This window comes from Hyaena hyaena, unplaced genomic scaffold (assembly GCF_003009895.1).
Source record: "Hyaena hyaena isolate Hyena2069 unplaced genomic scaffold, ASM300989v1 scaffold_286, whole genome shotgun sequence".
In the NCBI taxonomy this organism is placed as follows: domain Eukaryota; kingdom Metazoa; phylum Chordata; class Mammalia; order Carnivora; family Hyaenidae; genus Hyaena; species Hyaena hyaena.
This window is the reverse complement of record NW_024080918.1, coordinates 298,739-326,640: the sequence shown is the minus strand read 5'-3', so window position 1 is coordinate 326,640 and position 27,902 is coordinate 298,739. Positions and strand designations below refer to the sequence as shown.

Sequence of the window (27,902 nt, the reverse complement as noted above, 5' to 3'; positions counted from 1 at the left end):
TGGTTTCTGCTGGCTCCTTTATCAAAGCTGCTCCCTGAACCTCTCAAAGCTCCCAACACAGGAGGCCCTACTAAGCTTAGGAATTTTCTTTATCGAATTAACAGAGTATGCTGATTGAAGTATCTCAGGACAGAAACTGACCAAACCAAAGCACAAACGGTCATGATGGCCAGCTCTATTCTTCATGGAGAAAATAATTTTTAATTTCTTCTAATTGTTTTGTGTGTATCAGTAGATTTAGAAACAACCATAGCCACAGTGCTGAGTGTTTATCCTGTGTTAGATGCCTATATATGTATTATTTGTATAACTCTGATAAGACTGAGCTGGGTATCATATTGTTTCCTGGTTAATTGAGGCTCAAAGAGGCTATATAGCTTGTGAGAGGATATACAACTAGTAAATCACAGAGTCAGGGTTTGAAATGAGTTCTATTGAACTCTCAAACTAGTTCCTTTAATCAGTGTAGTAGACTGGCTCCTAGGGCCAAAAATAGGCTTATTTCTGCAGCAGGGAGAAACTAGTAAGAAATTCCATGTTGAGATCTTTGACTAGTGAAACTCAATGTCCTGCTTCTGATATTGACCAGTAGGGACATGCGGTAGACAAGGCTGGGCCACTATATGACAAAAGTTGAATAATATAAATATCTCTTTATTGTTCATTAATCTATGTTAAACTCATTAAAGTTTTCAGTCTACATCAATCTCTTGGATATTAGGTTCTATAAGTTTATAATTTTATTTATTTGCTACATTTTTCTGTATCCTGAAACTACTTTTGGTAAGTTTCAAGGGAAGCCCTCATGTTCTAGTATTTCATTTAAAAAAATTGCTGATAGAATGAAGATCAGAAAAAAAAAATTCAACAGACTCGAATGAAAAGGTATAAGAATAAATTATAGACTGTGAACTGAGGTTCAGTTAATCAGCCTGTTGACTACAGAATGATGGTTAAAAAAAAAAAAAAGATGGATGCAGTCACTCAACGGTCAACGATAGGATGTAGTAATCTCAGGCTGCCTTAACAGAAACATAAGGTCCAGGACAAAGGGTGGGAGAACTCTGATGTAGTCTTCACTGCATCTATATAGTAAGTCATGTTCTAGACACACTGGTTTAATAACAACAAAGATATTTGAGTGTTAAATCAAAAAAGAATGATGAGAAAATTAATAGAGTGATTCAAAATCACATTCCATGAAGAGTGTGTGTAATGTACATGTGCATGTGTGTGTGTGTATGTGTACTGAGGGAGAGGAAGAGTGGGGGCAGAGTAACTGACTTGACCATTTGAACGTGAGGAATGGATTCAGAGGAAAGAACTGGAACCAAATGGAAAGAAATTTCAAGGGGCTGATTTTGGCTCAGTATAAGGGAGAATTTTCTAACTCTCAGAACTGCCAAAATGGAATGTGCTGCCTCTAATGGTAATAAGCTTCCCATCCATGGGGGTATTCAAATAGAGGCTGAATGACCACATGTGAGAGATACTCTGGAGGGAATTCAGACATTGGAGGTGGGCGAGGGTGGGGAAGTGACTCCGTGATCTCCAGGATCCCTCCCAATTATAAGATTCCACACTTAATATCTCTCACCCTTCATTCACCATCTGGGCAATCCCTAAAAAAGCCATTAATCTCTCAAAGCTTCAATTTCCCTTTCAGTAGAAGCATTACATAGAACCTGTGAAATTACAAGTTTGATGTGAAAATGCTAGTTATATTTTACTAGGATTCACATTATATTTATGAAAATAAAAATATTCATGAATCACCTAAAAACCACCTTGCTTACCCCATAAGGCACCTTGGGAGGCCCTGGACTAGTTGATCTCTCTAATCCTTCTGGGGGTCAGATCCCCAGATTCTGTGGTTTGCAGACTTCAATCACACACACTGGCGGTGACTACAGGGGAAAGCTGTTTGGAAAAGATGTCAAGACCACTAACCGGAGGTACTCATTTGAACTTCCTCACATTCTATCACTTGGAAAGCTTTTGTTACTGTGGCAGTTGCAAATGAGAGGAAAACACTCCAGAAGGACTGGAGAAATGACAGGTAAATGTTAGTAAGATCATCCTTCAGCTCTGCTTCTAGCTTGATTCTCAAGCTGGCTCCTCTCGTGGACCATGGGGCCAGCAGTTCTAAAGCTCACATCCCCAAAGAAGCCCAATGAGGAAGAGTTCTAGCATTCCTAGTACAAATCTGGAGGCTCAGGAGACTGACATGCCCATTCCTGAGCCAGCTACTTTGGCTGAGAGGGTGGAATGGGGAGGAGTATCAATCCCAGCCAAACCATAGCTGAGAGTGAGGACAAGTAGCTCTTGAAGGAAATGTGGGGTATCAGGTAGAAGGACTAAGCAATTTTGGATAGTTCAGCCTCTGGCCACCTAACATCATCCCACAGCTTCCACACCTACAGGCCACATTCCCTTCCCAAAGGGATATAATATAAAATCTCATCCAGTTACTAAAGCTAGATCCAAGTCCAATATTTGTCGATGTGCAAATCATGTTAAATACCTCTTCACGGTTCAGTGATCTGTGGGTAAATAATAAGCCTAACCCCACCCTATATATAATAGGAGAGAAAAAGCAGAGCTCCAATAAAAATTCCAAATCGCAAAGCAGAGAATGTAAAACATCCAGTGGCCATCAGTCCTCATACATATTATAATCTTCTGGGACAGAAATGGCAAAGACTCCCTATATCTCGCAGTGAAGTGAAGGTCAGGGTTGCCTTAATTTCATTCTCCAAGATTTCCCTTGTCCATCATTTCTGCAAGAGAACCTCTTTAGAGGACCGCACAGCTTTAGCAACCACTGCTGGTTGGTGGAACATTGGAGTGTGTGTGGTGGAAGGATGGGGCTCTGAGGACTGATTTAGGGGTTGGGCAATCATTTTTGTCATTGGGGATTTCTCTGTGATATAAATTTTCATGAGTTTAGTTGGTTCCCATCTGTGTATTTTTGGTTGTGATAGTCAATTTTATGTGTCAACTTGACTGGGCCATGAATGCCCAGATATTTGGGCAAACATTATTCTAGATGTTTCTGTGAGGGTATTTCTGGATGACATTAACATTTAAATTAGAAGACTGAGTAAAGCAGATGGCTCTCCCAACGTGGGTGGGTCTCAGCCAAACAGATGAAGGCCAGAAAAGAGCAAAAATCCTGAGTAAGAATTCCACTTCCTTGACCACCTTTGAAATGGGACATCCCTGCAGACTCTTGAACAGAAACATCAGTCTCTACCTTGCTGTCTCACCTTGAAGATCTGGGATTGTCAGACTCCACAATCACAAGAGGCAATTCCTTATAATAAATTTACTTCTCTCTCTATGTGTGTGTGTGTGTGTGTGTGTGTGTGTATATATATGTATGTGTACATATACACAGATGTATGTATATGTATGTATGTATGTATGTATATGTGTATATACACACACACACCCTTTTGGTTCTGTTTCTCTAGAGAACACTGATTAATATACTGGTCAATTCCATGGGTTAGTAATAAAAGTAGAGGTCTAGTGGATTAATAGCTTTTCATTTAGAGCACAGGTTTGGGATGACTGTAAATAATGGCTTCTGCTTCCACATTGGCCTCTGTTTGGGGGCAATACAAAGCAATGACCTAGAGGGGAGAGGAACAGTTATATCCCTTTGGCAGAAGGCGAACACCAGCTGCATCTTTTCAAAAGGCAAGGCTATCCCTCAGGACAGGGTAGAAGGATTTAACAAGAGGACTCTAGAAGAGGCTTGGGAGATCACACTTATTCTAGATCCTAATCTTTCTTTATCATACTTTTCTTACTTTGCTCAAACTAACTTAACTGTAGGAAGGAATCTGGCTTTTCCATTTAGTCAAGAATCGAGACTATTGCACTCAGTCTACCTGGTCTGCCCATCACAAGCAGAAAGCATTTCTTATAGCAAGGCCCTATTTCATTTTGTCTTGATTTTTAGAGGCATTCGTTTCAAAGTACATCTCTCTTTCTTGTAAGATTTACAAAGGCTTCAACCTATAATCGGTACATCCTACAGCCTGAACTTTTTGTCCAAGTCCCTTAATGCTGTGGTCCAGAAAGACATATGGACTGAAGGTCCCAATAGACATTAGACAACTGTTACAGTACCACAAAGCAAGAGTCGCCAATGGCGAACTATAGAAAAGACTGTTTCTTGTCCTCCAATACCCATTTAATTCTCCTCCGTAGTAAAAAGATCCACAACTTTTAGTCACATTGCCATTGCCACCCAGAGTAAATACTTTCTTCCATTTCCTTGTAACTAAGTGTGGCCACATGGCCAAGTTCTACAAATGGGATGTCACAGGAGTGCTGTGTGCAACTGCCCTAAAATATCTTTTAAGGGAACGTTAAGAGTATTTTTCTTTTATGGACCAATGTAGTCCTTACACTCTAGCCTAGGATAGAGGCTCCCCTCACCATCTTGATTCAGCCAATTCCATAATCAAGGGCCTATAACCTGCCACATTTCATTTCCTGGTTTCAAATTCTGATACAGTTGACAGAAAAGCCAACTTACAAATACTTGAATAAAGAAAAAGAAAAAGAATGCATTGGCTAATGCAACTGAACACTCCATAGGGATAGATCGCTTGGCTTTAGGCTGGCTCTCCTTATGGTAGAACATACACTTTTACGTAAGGCGCTGAGCCTTACATTTTTACAGTGCAGGAAAGTCCATGCCTGCCCTGTTCTGTAGCTCCCTCAGACTGCACCCGTTTAGGCCACCTGCACAGCTGGAACCAAACATGCGATGGCGGGAGTGCGACACTGATCTGTTTAGGCTGATGAAAACCCACCCAGGAGCTAGGGTTGGGCTTAATCCCATCCAAACCAGATGGCTGAGAATAAAGGGGAGCTGGTAGTTTCCCAGAGGAACTCAAGGTATGGTTACCAGAAAGAAGGGGGGTGCATGTGGGGGAGCAAGCAAAAGATTTTTACTATTCGTTTTAATATAATCCATACTCGCACCATCACTTGGCCTAAGCTTTCTAGATTCATTACTGCTCTTTGGATAAAGACAAAAATGGGACTATTGGAGACTACAGACGATAATGAAATACTTCTGGGTGGGCTCAATTATAGAATTTCAAATCAAGTACTTTCTGATGTGTGAAAGGAGCTACAAAATAACTTGCGTGCCCTCTCACTCCTAAGGGGCACCTGAGCTTGGTAGGAAAAAGAGAATCCGATTGCTTAGGGAAAAAAAAAACCAAACCAAAGCTCACAACTGCTTCCTCTTTCCACTTAAAAGAACATCTGGATCCTGTTCTCCCTTCCACTGTCCACACACAGGTCAGCCACAAACAGTGGCTTCCTTCTTGCAGAGCCCCATTAATTCATTACCTGGAAGACTGGATGCTCGCTCTCACTTGGCTTTCCTCACCACCCCCAGTTTTCCATTTCCAATGCTTAGAAGTTTTGTTTGTGAGGGTCCAAATGTGTCAGCAACTATTTACAGGCTCCTAAACTGCGCTAGCTGCGGAAGCCAAAGATGTTGGCTGAACAACCGACCAACCTTTCCAGGGAGAGATCTGAAGCGGAGAATGTGAAAAAACACCTTCCAACCTGTCAGGAACATGGAAAATGTTGCTGTCTCTTCTGTGTTGGCGGGGACCTTGACGCACAGCATCACGGCATCTGGTTAACCAACCATCGAAACTTCAAAACACAGAGATCAGACTAAACTGTTTTTCTTCATGAACACAGAGCAGCAGTCAGGAGTAGGACCACAGGGCTCTGGGAAAAAGAAGTTACTGGGCTTTTGGGACCATCTTTGCACCACAGATTTATACCAAGAGGTGGTGTGACAGTCTCTTCTCACAGTAAACATAACTTAGAGTGCTTAGCAGAAACCTGGGAGAAGGGACATTTTTCTGCAGTAAAAAGCAAAACCACCACTTGATAGTCCCTGCATTATCTACCTCAGGGAGATAAGAAATTCCCCTTTTAAAAATCACATGGCTTAATGGACTTCTCTCTCCTTGGTTATATAGTTCAGAGCATGGAAAGTGGCTTCAGTTCTATGGAATTAAGAGCAAACACGAAAAAACAAGACAGAGCAATTAAAACGCATATTTCCCTGTTTACAGGGTCTTTCATTTGCCTGCTCTGGTCTTTTCATGGATTTCCTCCAACCATCCCATTTCCACTTATGAAGCCAATTCCTAGCAGGTCCCGAAATTATACTTCCTCTGTGGCTGTCCTGACTCCCCAAGCCTGTCTTGTCCAGAGGCAAGGCTCAGCTCTCAGTTGGGAGTCACCAGCATGCCCAGCACATGCTCCCCCTGCATCTTGACACGAAGTCAATGTGACAACCATTGACAGCTGCCTTTGCGTCCTTACATTGTTTCCCCATGGGCCACTAACCCCCGGTAGTCCTGGGGAAGCCACGTTCTCTGAGGTCTGCTGCAGCTGCCTTTGAGCAGTGCTCAAATAAGCAGTGCACAATTCACAGTTCAGAGTGGGCAGCAGAACAGACTTGATACCCAGACCCTGGGATCCACTGAGAGAAACCGTCATTAGCATGAAGGGCTGGTTTCAAATAAACTGAAACGATTGAAGCTTTCATGCCAAACCAGAAAAATATGTAACATGGATGAAATACCCAAGAGGACTTAAACACACGGGGACAAACTCAGCCTGCTTTCCATCACCGAGGAGAAAAACCTCTAAGAAAAGCAGTTTCACCAATTATAAAGAGACTGTCCTTTTCCAAAAAATGCTAAAAGCAGCCTGATGACCCAGACTGAGCCCACAGAGGCTATGTGGCCTAACGGTCAAGAATGTGACCTCTGAAGCCCCACTGGCCTTGATCTGAATCCTTGCTCACCTGTTTCCTCTTCATGTGACTGATCTGTTTGGATCTGTTTCTTGCCCGTATCATACGAAAGGGGGGTGGTGGTAACGCACCTAACTGACTCTAGAGCCCACATTTTAACATCTCTCAACTCTTTAGTCTTAAAATAGCTTTTGGCCAGGCCACAGTCATGATGCAGTTGTCATTGCCTGTGCAAATGTGGACTTGGTGACTGTTTCTGGTGGCACAAATGGACAATTGAAGCCTTTCAGTATTTTGGTTTGTAAATCATTGTCCTGATTGTCATGAAGCTGTAGGAATGCCTTACCCAGTTAATTTCACTTACGTTTTTCTTTTTATATGAGCAAAGAATGATATAAAATTTTGTCTCAATACTGCATTACATCAATTCTACACTATTATTTCATATTTCACCATCTCAAGTCAGGATGTGTCACACAATTAATTAAGCTGTGTTTTTCGTTCTTGGTGGTATACAAAATGGTGTGTCTTACAAACTGATGGAGTCTTAGATCTGTTGAAATCAAATGCCTAAAAGAGCTCTCTGTATAAGTATAAACATTCTAAACTGAGTTTTTTAAAAAGCATTAGGTCATTAATTTAGTTGGCAGCAATTTTTTTTTCTCAGTGTTACATAAAATGTACATCTTACCATTAATGCATTTTAGATACAAAGAAATGCAGCAATACCTACCTCAGGATTGTGAGGATTCAATGCTAACAGTTATGTATACAATAGTATACATGAGTGCCTCGCTCATGCTAAGTTCTAGGTTTTTAGCTTTTAATATTTATTATCCTGTCAGGGGTTTTGCTAGACTGAGAGCTATAAAAATTAAAAATCTTTATAAAATTTTTCGCCTACACGAATCTATTTTTTAAATAAGTATATTTTTTAAATGTTTACTTTGAGAGAGAGCGAGCAAGCACAAGCAGGGCAGGGGGAGTGGGAGAGAGAGAATCCCAAGCAGGCTCTACACTGTCCACAGAGAGCACGATATGGGGCTCAAACTCACAAACTGTGAGATCATGACCTGAGTTGAAATCAAGAACCTGACATTTAACTGACTGAAACATCCAGGTGCCCCTCAAATCCCAATCTTTATTGAGGACTTCCTTCATGCCAGAAACTGTGCTTATGTTCTCATGCAAGTATCAACCACAGACTTGCCCTTTAAGACTAGAAGAATTTCAGCAATAATTATATAGACAGGAAGAAAGATAATGCCAGGTGCAGAGAGGAATCAAGTGAATGAAAATATCCAAGCTCTATCATTTCTCATCTAACAATCTGACCTAAGAATAAGCTTTAACCTCTGAGCCTTGGGTTTTCCATCTGTAAAATGAATTTACAGTAACTCGCATCAGCAATGCTGTCAACATGATCATTTCCATTCTCCACCTACCCCGTATTCAAAAGCGGCCATGTGCGCTCAAATTCTTAACTCACGGTGAAGAATAAGAGAGGGAAGGTGAAGCTGGGAAAGAAACATCAAGCTATCTCAGGAAGTGGGGAAGCAGAGGGCAGGTTAATCTCACAGAAGGTTGACGAAACAGGCATCAACTACCTAGATTTTTGGGACTCATTCTGTTATCCCAGAAGAACAAGTAGACACAGGACTAACTCAGAAATGTTGCATCAACATTTTAGCCTGAGTGGACATTTGCCACCATGTGGTGCCAAACTACAAAATGGACCTTGGGACTCTATAGTTAAGACAGTAGGAATTCCCAGACAGCTAGGTGTACCAGCTCACCTTGTCATTTCTTTCAGCCTGCAATAATGCAAACCCATGTCATATTATAGAGTTTTTTGTACCACCACTTACTTCAGGGCTTTACTGTCACATCTACTTCACTGGACTGCTGGGAGAAATCCTAAATGTTGATCCAAGCACTGTAAGTAACTGGAATATTGCTTGATATTTTGTAAGCTATTGATACATGTTAGCTATTAGTCTTATTATTAATAAGATCTTAAAAACATTTAATAACTGGGGCATTGGCTCAGGCCATGTTCTCATGGTTCATGGGTTCAAGCCCCATGCCAGACTCTGAGCTGACAGTGTAGAGCCTGCTTTGGATTTTCTCTCTCTACCTCTCCCCCATTCATGCTCTCTTTCTCTCCAAATATATTAAAAAAAAAAAAAAAAGCCAAACATTTAATAACCAGTATGGCATTAGCATCAGCCAATAGGGAGACACATACAGTGTGAACATAACTATGACTTCCACCTGTGGGAATCTGCTTAAGCTAGCTCTCAAAGACCAGGTAGAATACGTTCCTGTAGAGACAGTGAGCAAGAAGGCACATCAGGGGAAGAAAACCCAGGAGGTCCATAAAAGTATCTTTTATGTGGTTTTGTGTGACTGAGGCAAAGGGTGAAAAAGAAAGGGGAGGAAGGGGAGGAAGGAAGGAAAGAAGAGAGGGAGAGAGACCGAGAAGGCCGTAAAATTAGGAGGTTGGGGCCAAGTCATAAAGGTTAAGGATTTCGGTACTTAAGTCAGCAAGAAAACAAAACTGGCAATAGATTTGCACAGTAGCTCACCAAAGACCAAAGGATGCATTTGGTTATGAAGTTCAAAATGAGTGAGTGCAGTCCACCACTCTCCAATATGGAAAATGTTTACATTACAGTTCATTTAAAAAACATATGCACACATACTTTAGATAGCTTTCACCGACCAAAGTTGAAAGAAAATACTTTGTAGTGAAGTAAGATCCCTAAAAGTTTAGGGGCTATTTTTATTTAAACATTTTTAAAAACTTTTTTAATGTTTTACTTATTTCTGAGAGAGAGAAACAGCGTGAACAGGGGAGGGCCAGAAAGAGAGAGAGACACACAGAATCCAAAACAGTCTCCAGGCTCTGAGCTAGCTGTCAGCACAGAGCCCAACATGGGGCTTGAACCCACGAACCGTGAGATCATGACCTGAGCCAAAGTCAGACACTTAACCAACTGAGCCACCCAGGTGCCCCTATTTGAACATTTTTTATTGTTTATTGATTTTTGAGAGACAAACACAAGTAGGGGAGGGGCAGAGAAAAAGGGAGACAGAAACCAAAACAGGCTCCAGGCTCCCAACTGTCAGCACAGAGCCCAATCCAAGGCTTGAACCCATGAACCATGAGATCATGACCTGAGACAAGTTGGATGCTTAACTGACTGAGCCACCCAGACGTCCTATGGGTCTATTTTTATTTAATTAAGTAGTGTTCATTTTTTGGAGTATTTTGTTCCAGTTCAACTCTAATTTCAGTATCAAAATTTCTCAAATGTTGACAAGACTGGAAGTTGCTAAATCTGCGATGGCAACGAACTGGTGCTATGTGCATGTAATCAAACCAGCAGCAACGTAACGTCAAACACAAACGTATTTTTTCAACGCCTAAAATGGCAACTTAAAGCAGTAATGGCATCAAGTAGGAATTAAAATCTCTAGTTAAAGCCAATTAGGGTTTGCAGGTTAGTTTTGAATTTTACTCATGTTATTTCAAACCAGAATTATTTCAAAACCTCTTGCTATTGAAACTCATATAGGGTGCAATGGACATGTTAGTTTTGGATTCTCAGTAACTGTCTTTCCTCTCCTGCTCCCTTCTTCCTTTTTCTGATAATTTCCTCTTCCTTTGAGGGTAACTCCTCTCCTGATCAGCTAAGGGATGGAATGTGATCCAATGTGGGCAAAATCAAAGTTGTTTCCCAAATATTACATAATTCACTGCCACGCTTTGGTTATGATGATGTAAGCTCAAACTGTCAATGGGTGCCTTCTACCATTCTCTCCTCACTGTCTCCTTCCCCAAAGAGAAAGTCCGCCTGAAAGAGAAAACCAACCCAGGAAAAAATAAAATCAGAGCTAAGTATGGGAGATGGAAAGATGGCTTCTTAGGGTATTTGGACCAAGTCATGCCTATACTTCTGTGTAGATGAGCCAGTGAGTGGCCATTCATGCTTACACCAGCTTGAGTTTCTGTTACTTGCAACTGAAAGGAGACTGGTTAAAAATCAAAAGTGTACAAGATCTACTTGAAAATAGATTTAACACGTATTAATACAGTAGTGTATGATTAAAAGTAGACTGGGTATCTTTACTTAAAATTTAATGACTAATATGAAATCAGGTAGAATACACTGTATACATCAACCAAATTAAACCAAATGTATAAAGGAAATTGCTGGCATTAGAGTTATGCATTTAACATCTTATTATATACCATGAAACCAGAATAGCACTACTTGCTCAGGGAAACAAATTGGCTCAACTACACTTTGGAATCTTAAGTATCTATTATAGTAACTTTCCTTAATTCCTATTTATAATATGAACAGGTGCAAGCTTTGTTTGCTGTAATTTATGGCTATTAATCCCATATATAATAATTAGCAATTATGAAAGGCCTACCTTGCCTTTGAAATCATTGTTTAAAAAATAAAGAAGGCCAGGTGAAGCTTTTCTGCTTTTAAAATGTGATTTGTGGACAAAATGCAGGATGTTGAACTTAACATGGGTCAGGGAATTTGTTTATTCATCTGAATTTGTCAAGAATCCAAACAGAGAGGGCTTTTAAAGAAAGAAATTAAGTCTTAATACTATGAACTTCTAGGGAGGGCTTTTAAAGAAAGAAATTAAGTCTTAATACTATGAACTTCTAGGGAGGGCTTTTAAAGAAAGAAATTAAGTCTTAATACTATGAACTTTTAGGGCTCTCAGTGAATTATTTCAACTTCACCCCCTCTAAGCAGTTGATGTGGTTATTCACTAAAACGTGTTTATTATAAATCCTGTGGGAATAAATATGTATATTGATCAAATGAGCAGATACTTATATTTCTGGGAACTACACTAAATTCTTTCCTAAGGAACAGTCTATAATTGAAAAATCTAATAGAAATCTAGGCTCTAGAAATAGCAAGCATGCGTTACAGCATGTAGATTTTTTTTCCCCTTTCAATTTTTTCCTGGTCAGGGGGGATAAATTCTCTGGTTGTCCAGTTTTTAATTTAAATTCTAGAAGAGGTGGATCTCAGTACTTTTCCTGGAAATGAGACTGTGTCATAACAGATTTCACTCTCAGGGAAATCGTTCTTCATCCTGATAATCAGATCATACAACCCTGTTGTGTGCTTTATCCTCCTTTTCCCAGGAACAATTCTGTGATGCATTTGATTGAACTCATCCTATTTCTTTTTTTATATTTTTTAATGTTTATTTATTTTGAGAGAAAGAGTATAAAGGAATGGACAGAGAGAGAGAGAGAGAGAGAGAGAGAGAGAGAGAGAGAGAATCCCAAGAAGGCTCTAAGCTATCAGCGCAGAGCCCGACGCAGAGCTTGATCCCATAAACTGTGAGATCACAGCCAAAACCAAGAGTTGGATGCTTAACTGACTGAGCTACCTAGGTGCCCTCAATTCATCCTATTTCTGGCGTGTTTCAAGAAAACAAATTCACCTACAGATTAAATATGAATCCTTTGAAATCCCATGTAGCTGTCTCCCCAGAAATATTATGAAAAACAATTCTACAGAAACCTTTCAGTGTATGAGGAAGATTCCTGAAGTTGCTTGAGCAAGTATACCTATTTCTCAAGTTTCAAAGCCTTGTTTTCTATGAATCATATTTCTACTATTACTTTTATGGCTAAGGGTCTTGTGGCATTATTGCCTTTGGATTCTCTTCTCCAGTTTCGATCCCAAATTACACATATTTGTGTTCTTCTATGGTCATCCTCTCATTCTATTTCTTCCACAAGCTTCTTTAATTAATGTCTCTGGCTTCCTTTTGGTCTAAAACTTATTCCAATTATAAACTACATATGAATTCGCCAATGTCCAATTTTATCATTGTTTTCTTAACCATTAAGTACACAGATGCAACACAGATGTAATCATCTTTTACTCTTTTATAGCCATATTGCAATTTCATAACTGTATAAATTCCAATAAAACTAGGAAACTTTAATTTCAATATGTGAGATCATAATGTATACAGAGCTGCCATAAGGTATAAATTAAGCCATGTATATACATAAATGCACACATACATTCCAATAACACTTTGAAGAGTTCCAATGCTTTTCTTTCTTCTTTAGTTATTGCTAGATGTTTCAAAACAGCATAAAACTGCTCTTCACAACACCCCTGTGTGGTAATGAGGAGAGTAGAATGGGAACAGGATGAAGGCACGGAATTCATAATAAGACACAGCTCACTGTGCAAACAAGGACAGCCAAATTCGTGAGCACTGATGGTTCAAACAATGAGGAGCCACTGATTTTCTGAACTGAATTATAAGAAATAGCAGTGAATAGTATTTATTCATCCTTCAGTGAATAGTATTTATTCATCCTTTACAGGTGACACTGTACTGAATGCTAACCAAGCAGAAGATCCACTCAGTCATCTCAAGAGGATAAGTTACAAATAAATCCCAAAGACAAGAATGGGCTGGGCAACTGATGGATCAGTTCTTCGGTGGCTACGCGGTGTGTCACAAGGGCTCTACGTTTAGTGAGGTTCCATTAACAAGGGTGACAATTTTGTGGCGGACAAAGGTGATCTTTGGGTTCGGTTTTGCATCAAACTAATGAACAAAAAAAAGTTTTCAGCCTATAGAATTAAATATATTAAAACCCTGGGCCCAACTAACATAAGCACTATGCTGATCAGATGCAGAAAAAGAGCTATCAGGAATAGGGCCTTACAAGTCAATCTAAGAGGCTAGAAAATAAATCTTTTTCAAAATAAAAAAATGTTTAGATTGTTTACTCTTAGAGAAACAAGAAATTTCAACCACCCGCTGATAACATCCCAGTCATCCAACAGCTAGTCAATGCACAGTCCTCCGCAATTGTCTGGGAATTTCGCCTTCTTCCTCCAGAAGAAGTGCTCAATTTTCATTGCCAATGTTCTTGGTAGATTCATTTTTCACTGAAAAAAAAAAACAAGTAAACATATAGTCAAGTGTTTATACTGATTCTGTTTAGCTTGTTCTGTTTTTCCTTCTTCTCTCTTTCCTTCTGATGCATACCAACAGCACTGCTCATGGGGACAGACAAACCATGTCATGCTCCAGGCAGCCGGCATATACAGTTCTGGCCACAATAGAGAGACGATGTCTGAGAGTGGCAATTATATTCTGTGAGGCAACATCCTTCCTGACTCTGTGGAAGAATTGGGAATGGTCACTTCACAGTGTGGTTACGATCCCATATTCGTACCACTAAAAAGATCACTATTATCACATAGGCTGGCCAAGTGTGGCTGGAATAAATTTTTCCATAATTTTTTTTTAACTGAAAATTGAGGGTCAGTATATGTTGAGTGAATGTGGGCTGAGAAAAATAGCTAATCACCATCTCCTTCCTTTCATAGGAAAGATAACTTAGAGCAGAAATGGAGCTCCTTTAAAGGAGCTGTCCTTACTAGAGCAAGCAAGGCTATGATTCACTTACTAAACTAAGATTCCTTAAGGATAGAAACTAGATCTTTCCTCCTTACGTCTACCTCCCACTGTAACGTGTTTGCTGAATCAGTATGAATCCAAGTCACTCTTTTTGTTTTTTAATCTGTAAAATGGGAACCAGAGTAACAGCTCTATTTCATTGCACAGTGAGGGTAAATGGAAATCCTATATTAAAATGCCATGAAAGTTAATGTTAAAATCAAGATTATTTTGCTCCAGGCTTATAGCCATTTATTTCTATTAAAAAGATTAGGGAAATAAAGCTCAGAGGTAAAGTGAATGCTCAAGGGCCCACAGTTTAATAGGAGCTGATGCTAGAATCATAAGCCTAGATCTTGCCACATATTCAATTGCCAACTTCCTTGGAGCTTGCCGATGGTATCTAGATTTAAGATCATCCCAGCAACCAAATTGATGTCTCCTGAATCCTTTTTATGAGTAAAGCACTGAAACAGGTTCCATCCAAGATATAGTCCTGATGCTTGTGGAAATTTATAAACTCTAGCAGAGTCCTTTCAAGTGTCTCCATAATAGACATCCGTTGTTTTTCCTCTGGCTTTCTTTACAATTTATACAAATTTTATTATAGCCACTCTTGCACTGTAAAGTTTACATGTGTGTTCTTGTGCCTGAGATCCATTCTCACCTCCTCATCACCACCACCCCCAACACACACACAGTGAAAGAGAGGAAGAAAAAGAGGGGTAAGGAGGAATGAGGGGAGGAGAGAGGGAGGGAGAATGGAGGAAAGGATTTATTGGCCCAACAAGCAACTGGTGCATGAGTAGCTGCTATGCTATGTATTTTCACTAATTCAAGTCCTCAATCTTGGTTTGGATTTCTTCTCAAAAGGCAGAGACGTTTTATAATTTTGAGTTATCTTAGAGCAACAGAGAAATATGTTTTGCTGATGTTTTTAAATTAACGGAGCTTTGTAGTATTTGGCATTGCAATTCGGGGAAAACTCTTCTTTCTTTGCTTTCTTGAAGTTGCCTGTTTTCTTTTAATAGCACTCCATTTTTTCCTACGACTGAAACGCAGCATGTTCTTACTAAGTCATTTAAATCTACTAGCTTACGTTGGCAAACAGAGATCTGTGAAGTAAGTAACACCATTCTGAGCACGTCCCCCTGGACTGATAAAAGATGAGTGATCAGCACACCACATTTCCAATCTACGGGGCTACCTTAACTGCTTACCTTTTTACAGTCAACCTTCTACATTCCTTAAAAAGCAGAAGGCAAACAAACAGAACTTGCCTATTGCCCATCAATACTGGCAGACTTTTGAAAAAAAAATTATGGCAATCTACAACCATAACAAACATTATAACAATGATCAAGTGTGAAAACCACTGAATCCCAGCCCAGAAACACATTTTTCCCAAACTAGAAGAGAGACACCTTGTGCTATGAACTCAAGATCAAAATTCAACATTTTTGCCTTCGGAGAGAGAAAGAATTTCAAGGCTTTCCAAAGAAAATGCTGTTCTTATATAACCCTCCCCCAGCATTAAGGGACCACCCTGCCGAACAACCAAAGTGGTAAGAATGTACAAAGAATCGGATGTGTTAAGTGCTCACACAAAGAAGCGCACGTACGAAAGACCTGGCATGATTTTTCAAGTGTGTGTATTTTGATGTGACAACAGTGGTATGGTCCTTAAAGTCCTGTCAGACTCTCTTTTCTATGCTACAGCAACTCTAAATGATCCTCTATCCTGAAAGCACTAGTCACTTATTTTCCTGTAAATAAGTCAAATATCACCTACCCACCAAAAAATAGCAAATTTTACTTAATCAGGTTCCAAGTACACTACAAAAGTAGCCTTTTCTTTTTGCTTCATTACAGGAAGACTTGCTTCAGTGTGCATTCCTAAACAAGGTGAAAGAGAAGCTGTGTGTGCTGTGTTTATTTACACAGACATGTTTGTCCTGGCTAGCAACCCACATTACTAAACAACGTTCCCTGAAACCAACGTTTAGAGAGCTGTGTGAATTATATTAAGGAAAAAGTAAGATTTTACATAGCTTTAAAAAAAAAAAGTGAAACTGGCCATTTATAACACACTTGTAATTTAATTTGAGAAAATGAAATTAAATATTTTCAAATTGTGAAAGATTATAAAGCCAAGAATTAACCTAAAGATTTAGAGGCCCATAAGTGATAATTAAAAACTTAATGTTTGCTAGCTAAAAATCTAGTTTCAAATTGTGACGCTGACAAAGCTTTGCCCACTTTGGAAAAAACAAAACAAAACAAAACAAAACCACTCTCCTATTAACTTTTTGCCAAGAAAAAAACCCATTATACACATGTAAGTGAACACTTTAAAACAAAGATTACTGACTACTACAGTCTATGATGCTGGTAGAACAATAAGACCTAAACCATATTATTTCAAATAGTATTATTTAAAAAATAGATTGCAATCCAAACCAAGGATTCAATGGTCCTCTGGAGCCTATTACAATGAAACTTGTCCTGTAGCTGTAATTCTTAGCTAAAAGTCGTATCTAGTGGTTTAAGCTGAGTAACCTCTCTCCCTTTTTAAAAGTAATTTCTGAATTTTACTTATTCTCTTTCTGGAGGTGTATTCGGCAACACAAACAGCTTATTTTAATCAGCAGTTGCAAATAAGGGTAAGTCATTTTATACACTAAATTTACATATACTATTTCAGTTTTAATACTTCCTCCCAACTCCAGGAATCACTAAAGAGGGACAGTATCTACTCTTAAAGAATCACTGAAATGGCAAAAAACAGAGTCAAAGAAACAAAATCAAAGAAAATAAAACCAGGGGGTTTAAAAAAAGGAGATAAACGTCAAGGCAACGGCACTAGCTTTTTCTAAACACAGTCCAAATTTTAAACATGATGTTCTTTCAAACATCTCCTGTTCTATAATGTAGGATACTAAAAACGTTTTATAATCCCTCATTTTAGGAATCTCTAAAGAGAGAGTTTTCACTAGGGAATAAATTCATCTGATGCTGGACAGACTGTTAAAGACTGTTGACCTAAAAAAAAAAAAAAAAAAAAGACAAAAACACACAGAACTCCAAGAAGGCAAAGTATGTCCTTTTATAACCATTCAACATATCCATCTTAAAGTGATATTCTAAAGCTTATGTGCTCTCAAACATGACAGAATCAGCAGCTCATTTATTTGATTCTGTACAGAATCAACCCTAGCTATAGAGCAAATTAAGTTAAGTGTGTAAATACAGTGGGAAAACACACATATGAAAATATAAACACAGTCATGTAAGTGCTCATGTTCCCTAGAGTTATGCTAAGCATTATAGGGACAAATAAATGCACATTTACCTTCGTGAAGAACTTCCATGTCACTACTGGATTCTTTTAATACCACATGTAATGTTGGATACTCAATGATCACTTTGTTCCTCAAATTGTCACGAAGACTTTTATAAGGATCCAGTTCATAGTATCTTATAATAAAAAAGCAAAACAAAAATAAAAAACACCCTTAATATCCAGAGTTACTCATAAATAAATACAGAGTTCCCTTACAGTAGAAAATTTTTTAATGTTAATGACATTAATTTAATAGTTATTCCTTATAATATAACATCTCTAAGAAAACCAGGTGAGATGAACCACTATAATAATACAGGTTCTAAAGTAAAATCAAGAATGTATCAAATATGACATTAGGAAAGCTTTAGGAAAAGTCATTTTCATTATCAAGGAGTAAAGACTAACTTTTACATAATATCTATGTTTAAGGTGTCATGAATTCTTCTTGGACAAAAGAATGACTAGCTAAAAATTCAAATTCCTCAAACATATTTAGTTTTACCTTTAAAGGAAAAACAAAAACTATCTAAAATAACTGGTCACAAACACTTTTGTAAAAAGCTAATTCTAACTATAAATAGTTTCCAGAAATTTACATTACCATACAATTAAATTTGGCCTTCCTTTATTTTCAAGTTAACAACAACAAAACAAAAAACTGAGGTTTGAGTTTCAGGATGAGGCTAAAGCACAAAATTTAAGAAGTACGGAGTTTATCAGTCATGGTAACGCGAAAATAGCTGTCAAATGTGCCACAGGTAATTAATCAGATGCTAATATTCTTTAAGGTGTGAAACTCTCAAGCCATTACTTAAAGAAAAATTTTTTTAGGTGACGTAAGATTCATTCCCTTAACATTTTCCCCCTTGCTTGCTTTCTTGGGTAGCAGAGAAAGGGGTAGAATTTCAGCTAGCTCACTAGGGGTTGCCTATGGGAATGTGTTGGCATGTGAACAGTGGCACGTTAAAGAGGAAAAAGTTGAGAACATGTCCACCAGTGTAGCACAGAAGTTCTCCAACCTTTCTCCTTCCATCTCCACCAAGGCCAGATGATATTCACATGCAAATCACACATCTTAAGGGATACCCAGCCTGACAGCTCTAACTCCATCCTTTTCTGTCTCACTCAAGAAAACACACTGAAATACAAGTGATCAAGAATGAAGTGATCACTGGAATACATCTGAATCTGCTCTAATTTTGTTAAGAGTAAATCATTCACAAACTTTGGTATTTCCTAATTAGTAATCAATTATTTGCACTGTAACTTGCAGCTGACTGAGACATGCAGCTCACAATTTCTCTGCAAATCTGTCCCATGGAAGTTTTCAAATAATGGAAAATAGAAGGGCTTATTAACAGAATGCTCTGATTTCTTTTTCAGAAGTAGGTGACACGTGATAGAACTGTAAAACCAAAACATTACTTATATTTGCATGCCCACATGCCTCACCCCTGGAATTCAATTCATTTTAGAATCACAGAAAATTTTTTATGTTGAAAAAAAAAAAAACAAAAAAACACAACTTATCAGTTTTCCTAAACCAGCCACCCTAGTGCCCATAGGCCACGGAATGCACACATAGTTTTTGCTGTGTAATGTTACACAGATGTGCTTATAATACTTTAAATGTGGTTCCAGCATTCAAGGATTAAATGTTTCTTATCTTTTAAACATTATTTCCCTTTGAAATAAGCAGTGTGTTTTTAGAAGTTAGCAGTAATTATACATAAGAGAAAAATAAGACTGAATTAGATATCAAAGTATAAGATTAACTTTGAAAGTAAAATATAAAATGGACATAACCAAATTTTTCTTAGGAGAAAATATGACTTAAATGCTCAAACAGGAAATTTTCAAGTAGTAGCCTACAAACACTTGGCAGGGACTTATCTTCTGTGTATTTTAAACTGAATCCTAAGATTTCTATTAAGCGATATTTCACAAGGGAATATTTTCTACTTATTTCAGTTTTTGAGAAATAATTTTCAGTGTATATTTAATGTTTAAGGTAATTTGTTTCTCTTTATAATACTAAATCCTGATTAGGTTTCTCTAGATTTCCAAAGCTGAATTAAAAAAAGAAAGAATTTTTCCAAAGCCACATGGTCTACAGCCTAATAATCCTGCTGACACAGTATAAAATATGTTCCCAGCACAGGAATATCTAGAGATAATTAAAAATCACCAAGTAATAATACTTTGATTTCAAAACTACAATGATTACTTGTCCAATTTAAAAAATTTTGGTTCCTCTTTTATGTGTAAAATAGACACTTTACTTTCTTTTACAAAGCACTGAGGATGTGAAGATTTCTAAGAACTCATAATAAATTATTTTTAAAATTTTTATTCAAATACAGTAAAAATCTGGTATATTTATGGTGTTGATTAGAACCACTGAATTTTCCTTAGTGTTTACCCTAAAATGTTGCAGACTGCTAATCAGCAATATTGCTATTGAGTGTCAGTAAGCTTCAAGGCCTCAGCTTTCCAGTCTGTTAAAGAGGTTGGACTCCTCTAGATAATCTTTTAGCTGAACTTCTGAATTTCTGTGATTTTTCTACTACTGGTGGTTACTCGTGGTCTACCACTAATATTTGCCCATGATTAAAAAGTAAAATTATGTGAGCTGTTTATAAAGAAAAGCTATCAAACACATATGGGGTAACATTCTGTGATTTGCAGGAAATAAAGCAACAACTTTTAGTGGCTGTTTGAGTTTGGGGTCTAACACTCTTCCGGTTCCAGTCTCAGCACCATCATTTACTGGTCTGTGATCCTGGACAAGTTACTTTACTTCTCTGATCCCCAGTTTCCACTCTTGAAAAACTGTTAGCTCACTTACTTAAGCCATTAACAAAACTTTGCATTTAAATTTACCTAAAATAAATCACATTCTGAAGGAAACTCCAGTTCAGACCAGTTTCTTCTGAGTAACAAAGAATGGCAATTATCATGTAAGCACAGAAACGCTTATTTCCCTTTTAATGCATTTTACATTTTAAATGTAGCCTTACAACTTTCAAACCACTGTTTTAGATCACATTTACTTCCAGGAGGCTAAAGGTACTTTGAATGTTTCTATTTCTATTATCATTAGACAAGGTTGTAGAGTCCAGCTTGGCAAGGCCTGTAACATTTAGTCTTTAGCGCTTTTGCAAGCCATTAAGTTACTGAATCCTAAGGGACAGCTTTATCTTTTTGAAATTTTCTCAAACTCTGGAGTTCCCATTAGTAGAATGCTCTGCTACCGTAAGACAAACTACTTAGGTTTGGAAGGATTAAGACACCAACATTTGTCTTTTTTTTTTCCCTTACCCTGAGGGACCCTCTCAGACATTTCCTCTTGTTATTTCACTTGCTTACCCTCATAGGCCTGCTAGCTGACCCTGCTCCAGACAGCTTCACAGGGGCATTAAAGGGCAGCATGGCTCAGTAGGCTAAACAGGTGTTACAGTGACTGACATTATATAAATAAAAGTTGTCTTGATACTCAAGGGTATGCGTTTAATCTTGGCTCTGTTACTAACTTTCAAAGAAACTGACCAAGTTCTCAAACTTCTTCCTCCACTTTACAAATTAGGATTAAAAAATATTTCTCATAACTCAAAAGAGACAGAATTTTTTTTTAAAAAGTCCTAAACCATTTTATTTCCCATCTGATCACTGACACACCTTAGATCATCTCCCTCTCTCCTCCTAGAAAATACTGAAACTAAGTATGAATATCCTCCATATTTAACAATCTCATACTAGTCCCTAAGTGACAGACTTTTTTCCACTAAAAAATAAAGTCACTGGATGAGGTGATCACCAAGATGACACCAGCTTTATAATTCTACAAGTGCAGACATATGCCTCCTCAATTCAGAAAGCTCAGCAGTTCAGAACTGCAGTGGTAAATGATTCTAGTCTATTCATGGCAATAAAGCTATGGGATATGGTAAAATAAAGTGACCAATGGGTCTTTACGAGGCTTTTACTTGTTCTAAATGCCATTTGTTCAGTCTTTGTTGATCCTTACTGGAAACTCCATTACTTTTAAATCCAGAGGCTTGGGCTCTGATCTTAAGATCCTTAAAGATCTTTAAGGTCCTTAAGATCTGTGACTCCTGAAGGATGCTCAGCTTTCTTCATCAGTATGATGATGGAAATGTTATCTAGCTTGTAAAGATTAAATGAGTGAATTTAACAGCTGAAAATGTTTCTAAAGCAGAACTTGCCCAAACTAGTATCAGTAATAAATTTTTATACTCCAAAGATTTTATATAGCACCTCTAGCAGGGATATGACATACCTGTCCGGAATTATGTTCATGATGGACGACAAGACTAGTTAGTAGCAAAAGTATGAACTTGTAGACAGACAGACCTAAGTCCAAATCCTGGATTTGTAATTATAAATTGGTTTCTTTGTGTGGGTCAGTTTCTCAGAGCTTATTAAGCTTCCTATCTTGTAGATATGATACATACATGTAGAAATGTTGTGAACACATATTCATCAATTAATTCCTCAAATATTTACTGTTGGCCACATACAAGTGGTCTGCTAGATAACAAAATTTCATAGAAATAAACCCTAGTTTGTTGAGGGTACCAAAGAAACAACGATCACATTTTATTGGGCCAAGTGTCATGACAGAAATCTAAAGCTAAGTAGATACTCAAAAAAACATTCTTTGTTCCTTAACCACCTTAAGATGTTCTTTCACGTTGCACAGTGCCTTTGGTATCTAGGCACTTCATTTGCTAACCCTAGCTACCCCTGTTCTTATCTGGTTCTTAAAATCCCTCCTCCTTCAGGGATTTTCTCCTAATTAACATAGGGAATTTTAATTAGCCTTACTCTTGTTAACAAAACATATTTCATCTCATATTATTGAATCTAAGAGTATGATTAGTACAGACTGTTAATCTTCATTAGGAAGTAACACTTAGCAAAATATAATGATCAGCTTCCTCAGAGAAACTTTTGCTTAAAGATTAAATACTTCATGAATTAACTATACCACAGAATTATATTACTTTAGAGTTGGCAAGAAATTCCTCTAGCCCCCCCCCGCCCCCCCCCCCCCTTTTTTTTGTCTTTCAGCTAAGGGCAATGAAGCCCTGGGAAATGAAGAATCTTACTGAGGGTCACTCAAAGAAATGCATAAAGCAGATCTTGAGTTCCTTCACTCTACTATTTGCTTGTTCACTTGTCACTCAGTACCTATTTACTGAGGGTCTACCATGTACCAGATACTGTTCAAAGCACTGGGAAAACAGTGAACTATTAGGTATTCACTCAAGGTAAAGGATGAAGGCTTCCCAGGAAGAAAGTACATGTACAAGGTAGAGTCAGAAATAAGCTGGTGTCCAGAGGACTGAGTGGAGAATAGATACAAGAATATAAATAGGATTCACAGTTTTGGTACTTCTAAAACATAAGGGGCACCTGGGTGGCTCAATCGGTTGAGTGTCCAACTCTTGATTTTGGTTCAGGTCATGATCCCAGGGTCATGGGATCAAGACCCGCACTGGGCTCTGCACTGAGCATAGAACCTGCTTGAGATTCTCTCTCTCCTGCTGCCCTTCTCCCTGACTCGCTTTCACTCTCTTTCCCAAAAGAAAATAAATTTTAAAAAATTTTTAAAAAAGAGAGAGAGGTCTGGTTAGAGAGGAGGTTGAAGTTCTCTAGCTAATATGAAATATCTGCAATCACCTAGAAATTTCAACTAATCAGGTCATTATTCTCTCTGAAGAGTATATAAAGTTGGTTACCAATTACCATATTAACTAGGTATATAAATTTCGTATACTAACATTAAATTGAGAATTATATTTCCATAGCTTTTAGAGGAAATTTTCACTTCATATTTCCCATAATTCCCATAATTCTTCAGTATATATTTGAAATGAGATCATTACTATGGAAACTGTAGAACTTACAATGTACTAAGAACCTGACGGTCATAATCACTTTGGATCTACTCTTCAGTACAACCTCTTAAATTGAAATTCTCAGAGTCACAGCTACTGAAACTTGAATCGTTGTGCTGGTGTCTGCCCTGTAAACACTAATGCAGCTGTGCCAACTAGCTAAGCTTCAGCTTTCCTACAGCTAAACCATAAAACTGCTTCAAACAGAATGCCACACAAAACCCACCAGACATATCTTCTCTAATAAAAATATTTAGTACTCTACATACTTCATTTATTATGTATGGACATTCTTCAGGTCGATTCTAAACTTTTCTAGTCTTCAAATGATCTCTTGCTTCCTTTTTTCCTAGGGTCTATATCCAAAATGTGGCCAAAGGTTAAAACCATTTTGAGCACATACTTATCTTGATCATGACTCTATGAAAAATAATCAACAATCCCAGAATGGTATAAAAAGGAACTAAGGTTGGGTTCTACATAATCTAAGAACACAAATTATGTCCATTTATGGCATGTGCTATACTGCAGAGAACAGACTAATGCATTGGAGACACCATTTGGTGGTTACAAAGTTGCAAGTAGGGCTCTCTTTAAAATTATGTGTAAAATGTACAATGCCTGTATAACATAATTATAATGTATATAAAATGGTTATCAAAACACTAAAAACAGTAGGAGGCACTCATTAAGAGGTTGTTAGTAATACTGTGTTTCCTAAAGATACCTTTTTGCCTCTAGATTTAACCTTGTTTTTAACTCACCCTTACAGCAAACACTTTTTTGTGTTTGGGAAAACTTATTCAGGATTTTCACACTTTTTTGCTCATATATGACCTAAAATAGTTTTGGAAAACAATACTATTGTATTTTTTTAAAACTTTTAAAAATGTTTTACTTATTTCTGAGAGAGAGAGAGAGGCAGCGTGAACAGGGGAGGGTCAGAGAGAGAGGGAGACACAGAATCCGAAGCAGGCTCCAGGCTCTGAGCTAGTTGTCAGCACAAAGCCTGACATGGGGTTCGAACCCACGAACCATGAGATCATGACCTGAGCCAAAGTCAGACACTTAACCGACTGAGCCACCCAGGTGCCCCTATTGTATATTTTTAAGTAGACATCTAAAATTTCATTTAAAATCTTTACTCAAAAGTTTAAATAGATGCAAAGAATGGAATTTATTGTGCGTTGTAAATACTGATGATTTAAAATGAAAATGGGAACCAAAAATGCCCATCACTCAAGTAAATTGACTCAAATCTAAATACCATAGCAATTTGATATCAATATCATCCATTTAAAAGGTATATGAATAAGCTCTTCCTTAACAGACAGAAATCTTACATGGTTTCTTCTTGAACTTGTATTTCCACTCTAGTTCTCCAAAGAATTTCATCCCGAATAATACATTTGTATTTAAAAATCTTTTACTGATTACCCATTCATTCTCTTCTGTGACAAAAATGTTTATGTAAGCTAAAATTTAATTTTATCACCTGTGACTTTAATGCTTTAAATGTTAAAATTTCTTCCGGATTAAGTAATTTTTGACAATTATTAGTGTAAAATTGAAACACAAGTATACAACATTTGAAGTAAAACTGTATTGGAAACACATCTCTTGATGTGATGGGCAAGCACAGAAGATGGCATCTTCTACTACCTTTGTTTGTTTACTACTGGTTCTTAGATTAAGTAATTTACCCCATTTGTCTCTGCAGTACTCATTAATAGAATCGAATTTGAAAAGGAAAAGGAGAAAGTTTAAGTAATCCCATATAGAGAGCCCCCTGCTGTTATTTACTAACCTTCCTTCATCACAGTTACTTTCACGGGATCTAACTAAAAGGCAGCAATGGAGCCTGCAATTTTCATGGAAAGTCTGAAAGCAGCTGATGCTGTTCCTAGACATGCTGGAATTCCTTTAATGTTCTCTGAGACAATGCATTTAATTCTGTACCATTATTCTCCAAATAATGTTAACTTCCAAGATCTTCAGTTTTCTAACAGATTTTTAAAAATCTGGACTTTTAACCATATATTATAAATCTCTTATGTGGAATATCTTCAAAGTACATTTTTCAATTCTATAAACTGGAAATAAGATAATTTAATTTTCTACTTCTAGTTCAATTAGACAAAAGTACAGGTTAATATCTTTAAAGATGTCAGAATCTGATTTCAAAAATCCATCTTAATATCAAATTACTTATTTCTTTATACAGCTTCAACAATTCAACTGAATAAACATTTACCAAACGCTATTATACAAAAAATACGCTAGGCACTGTATGGGAACCAAAAATGTCCTCATGGAGTTTACACCCTGGCCAGTGCTTCTCAAAGTATGATCACAGGGATAACTTAAAAGAGGCAGACACTGTAAAAAGCAAAACAAAACAAAACAAAACACCTGCCGGTTTCTGGGTCCTGTGTGAGACTGCCTAAACCAGAGCCTATGAGGGTAGGCTGGAAATCCAAATTTCCAACAAGTGTCCTAAAAGATTATGATGAACACTGAAATGTGTGAAGCGCTGTTCTGAGAAAAGAAGAAATAAAGGTTAAATGTTCAGCTGGGGAAATGTTTATGGTAAGGAGGGATAACTGGCTAATAGGGCCAGGTGAAAACCAAGGAGGGATATGGCAGTGCTATGAGGAGATGTGGGCAAGAGACCAGGTCTTAGAATCAACTAAGGGTGCAAGGTGGCATCCTGTAGGCAGAGTTGAAAATCCAGGAAGTCAGAATCTGAGCGAGCTACATGAACTGGACATCAGGTCTGCTCTAAGGTAGAAACGGTCTTTGCTTCCTGGGAACTGCGTGTTGGTAAAAGCCAAAAAGAGGTCAGGTGGGTCTCGCTTGAGGCCTTCACAAAGGCAAAATCAAAATGACATACGAAAAAATATCTTACCTCTTTAATTTCACTGCAAATGATTTTTAAAACATTTCATGTTATAGATCCAACGAAAGTAAAGAAGTCTTAGTTTTTATTTAAAAAAACACCCTCTCAGCCTGGAAATAAAATCATCCAAGAAAAAGAGCTCATACTTTTGCAGTTTCTTTTCAGAAAAAAAGAAAAAGGAAAAGAAAAAGAAAAAGAAAAAAAAGTGTTTCAAAAATTATTAAATACAACCAGTACAGTATGAAACAACAGAATCTGTGCATGTACAATAGGGTAGTGTCCCCAAGAAGAGTAACAATCTTCTGTGATGTTCATTAGGTCAAAACTTAAATAATACTTTAGCTTGGCTTGGATTTATAGTCTAAACTCTCGACTTTATGTGCCAATCTTTGGTAGTAGAGTGATGGCAACCGGTGTGTGCTTCCATAAAAATAAGACAAGTCTGGAGTGTCTATGCAAAATGCTCATGCCTTCTCAGGTACCTACTCTGCAGATCTACTGTAGCATTTACCACATTCTACCTTCTCTCCTAGACTGTGAGCTCCTTGAGGGCTAGGCTTTTATTTTATTTTTTATTTTTAATATTTTATTTATTTCTGAGAGAGAGAGAGAGAGACAGCGTGAGCAGGGGAGGGTCAGAGAGAGAGGGAGACACAGGATCCGAAGCAGGCTCCAGGATCTGAGCTGGCTGTCAGCACAGAGCCCGATGCGGGGCTCAAACCCACGAGCTGTGAGATCATGACCTGAGCCAAAATTGGACGCTCAACCGACTGAGCCACCCAGGCACCCCGAGGGCTAGTCTTTTAGAGGCCTGTGTATCATACTATGCCGGCACATGGAAGGGGCTCAAGGATACTTTAGGTCAAGTTCATTTATCAAAAAGTCTGTCTTCTGAGCAGGTGCCACTTTTTCTGAAGGAACTTTAAATTATACTGGGAGTTATTATAATCTACTTTTCTGTTGCTCTCATTTTACAATTTGAGAACTGAAGCCCTCAACTGACTAAGTGATAGTCATAAATGACCAATAAAAAAATCCTTTAGAGCAGAGATTGGAAAATTATAGTCAGCAGGCCAAATCCAGCCCACTGTCTGTTTTTTGTGAGCAAAGTCTTACAGGAACACAAGTCATACCATTCACTGATATATTATCTATAGCTGCTTATGGGCTATAACAGCAGAGTTGACAATTGTAACCTTATGGCCCACCATGCCAAAAACATTTACTCTCTGGCCATTTCAGAAAAAGTTGTCTCAGTTCTCCTTTTGGGTATTAAAGTCGTAGCAACATCTAGCAAATAGCAAGCACACACACATATATATAAGTGAATTAGTATACTACTTATTTAAAAAATTAACACTGAATTCATACTATGGGAGTCACTGACTCAGCACTGCAGGAAATATAAACATAAAGATGCCTAATGTAGTCATT

The 27,902-nt window shown here is 37.8% G+C and overlaps 1 protein-coding gene across 1 annotated transcript in view; it reads right to left on the bottom strand.

Annotated features, from left to right (window-relative positions):
* Positions 1–12,792: 12,792 nt before the first annotated feature.
* ZNHIT6 (zinc finger HIT-type containing 6) overlaps positions 12,793–27,902 on the bottom strand; it is a 59,647-nt gene continuing 44,537 nt past the window's right edge. The window contains exons 9-10 of the mRNA XM_039246946.1: positions 17,652–17,776; positions 12,793–13,785 (exon numbers count right to left, since the gene is read on the bottom strand). Of these exons, the coding sequence (XP_039102877.1) occupies positions 13,745–13,785; positions 17,652–17,776 (166 nt within the window). The 3' untranslated portion in view covers positions 12,793–13,744. The remainder of the gene's footprint in view (positions 13,786–17,651; positions 17,777–27,902) is intronic.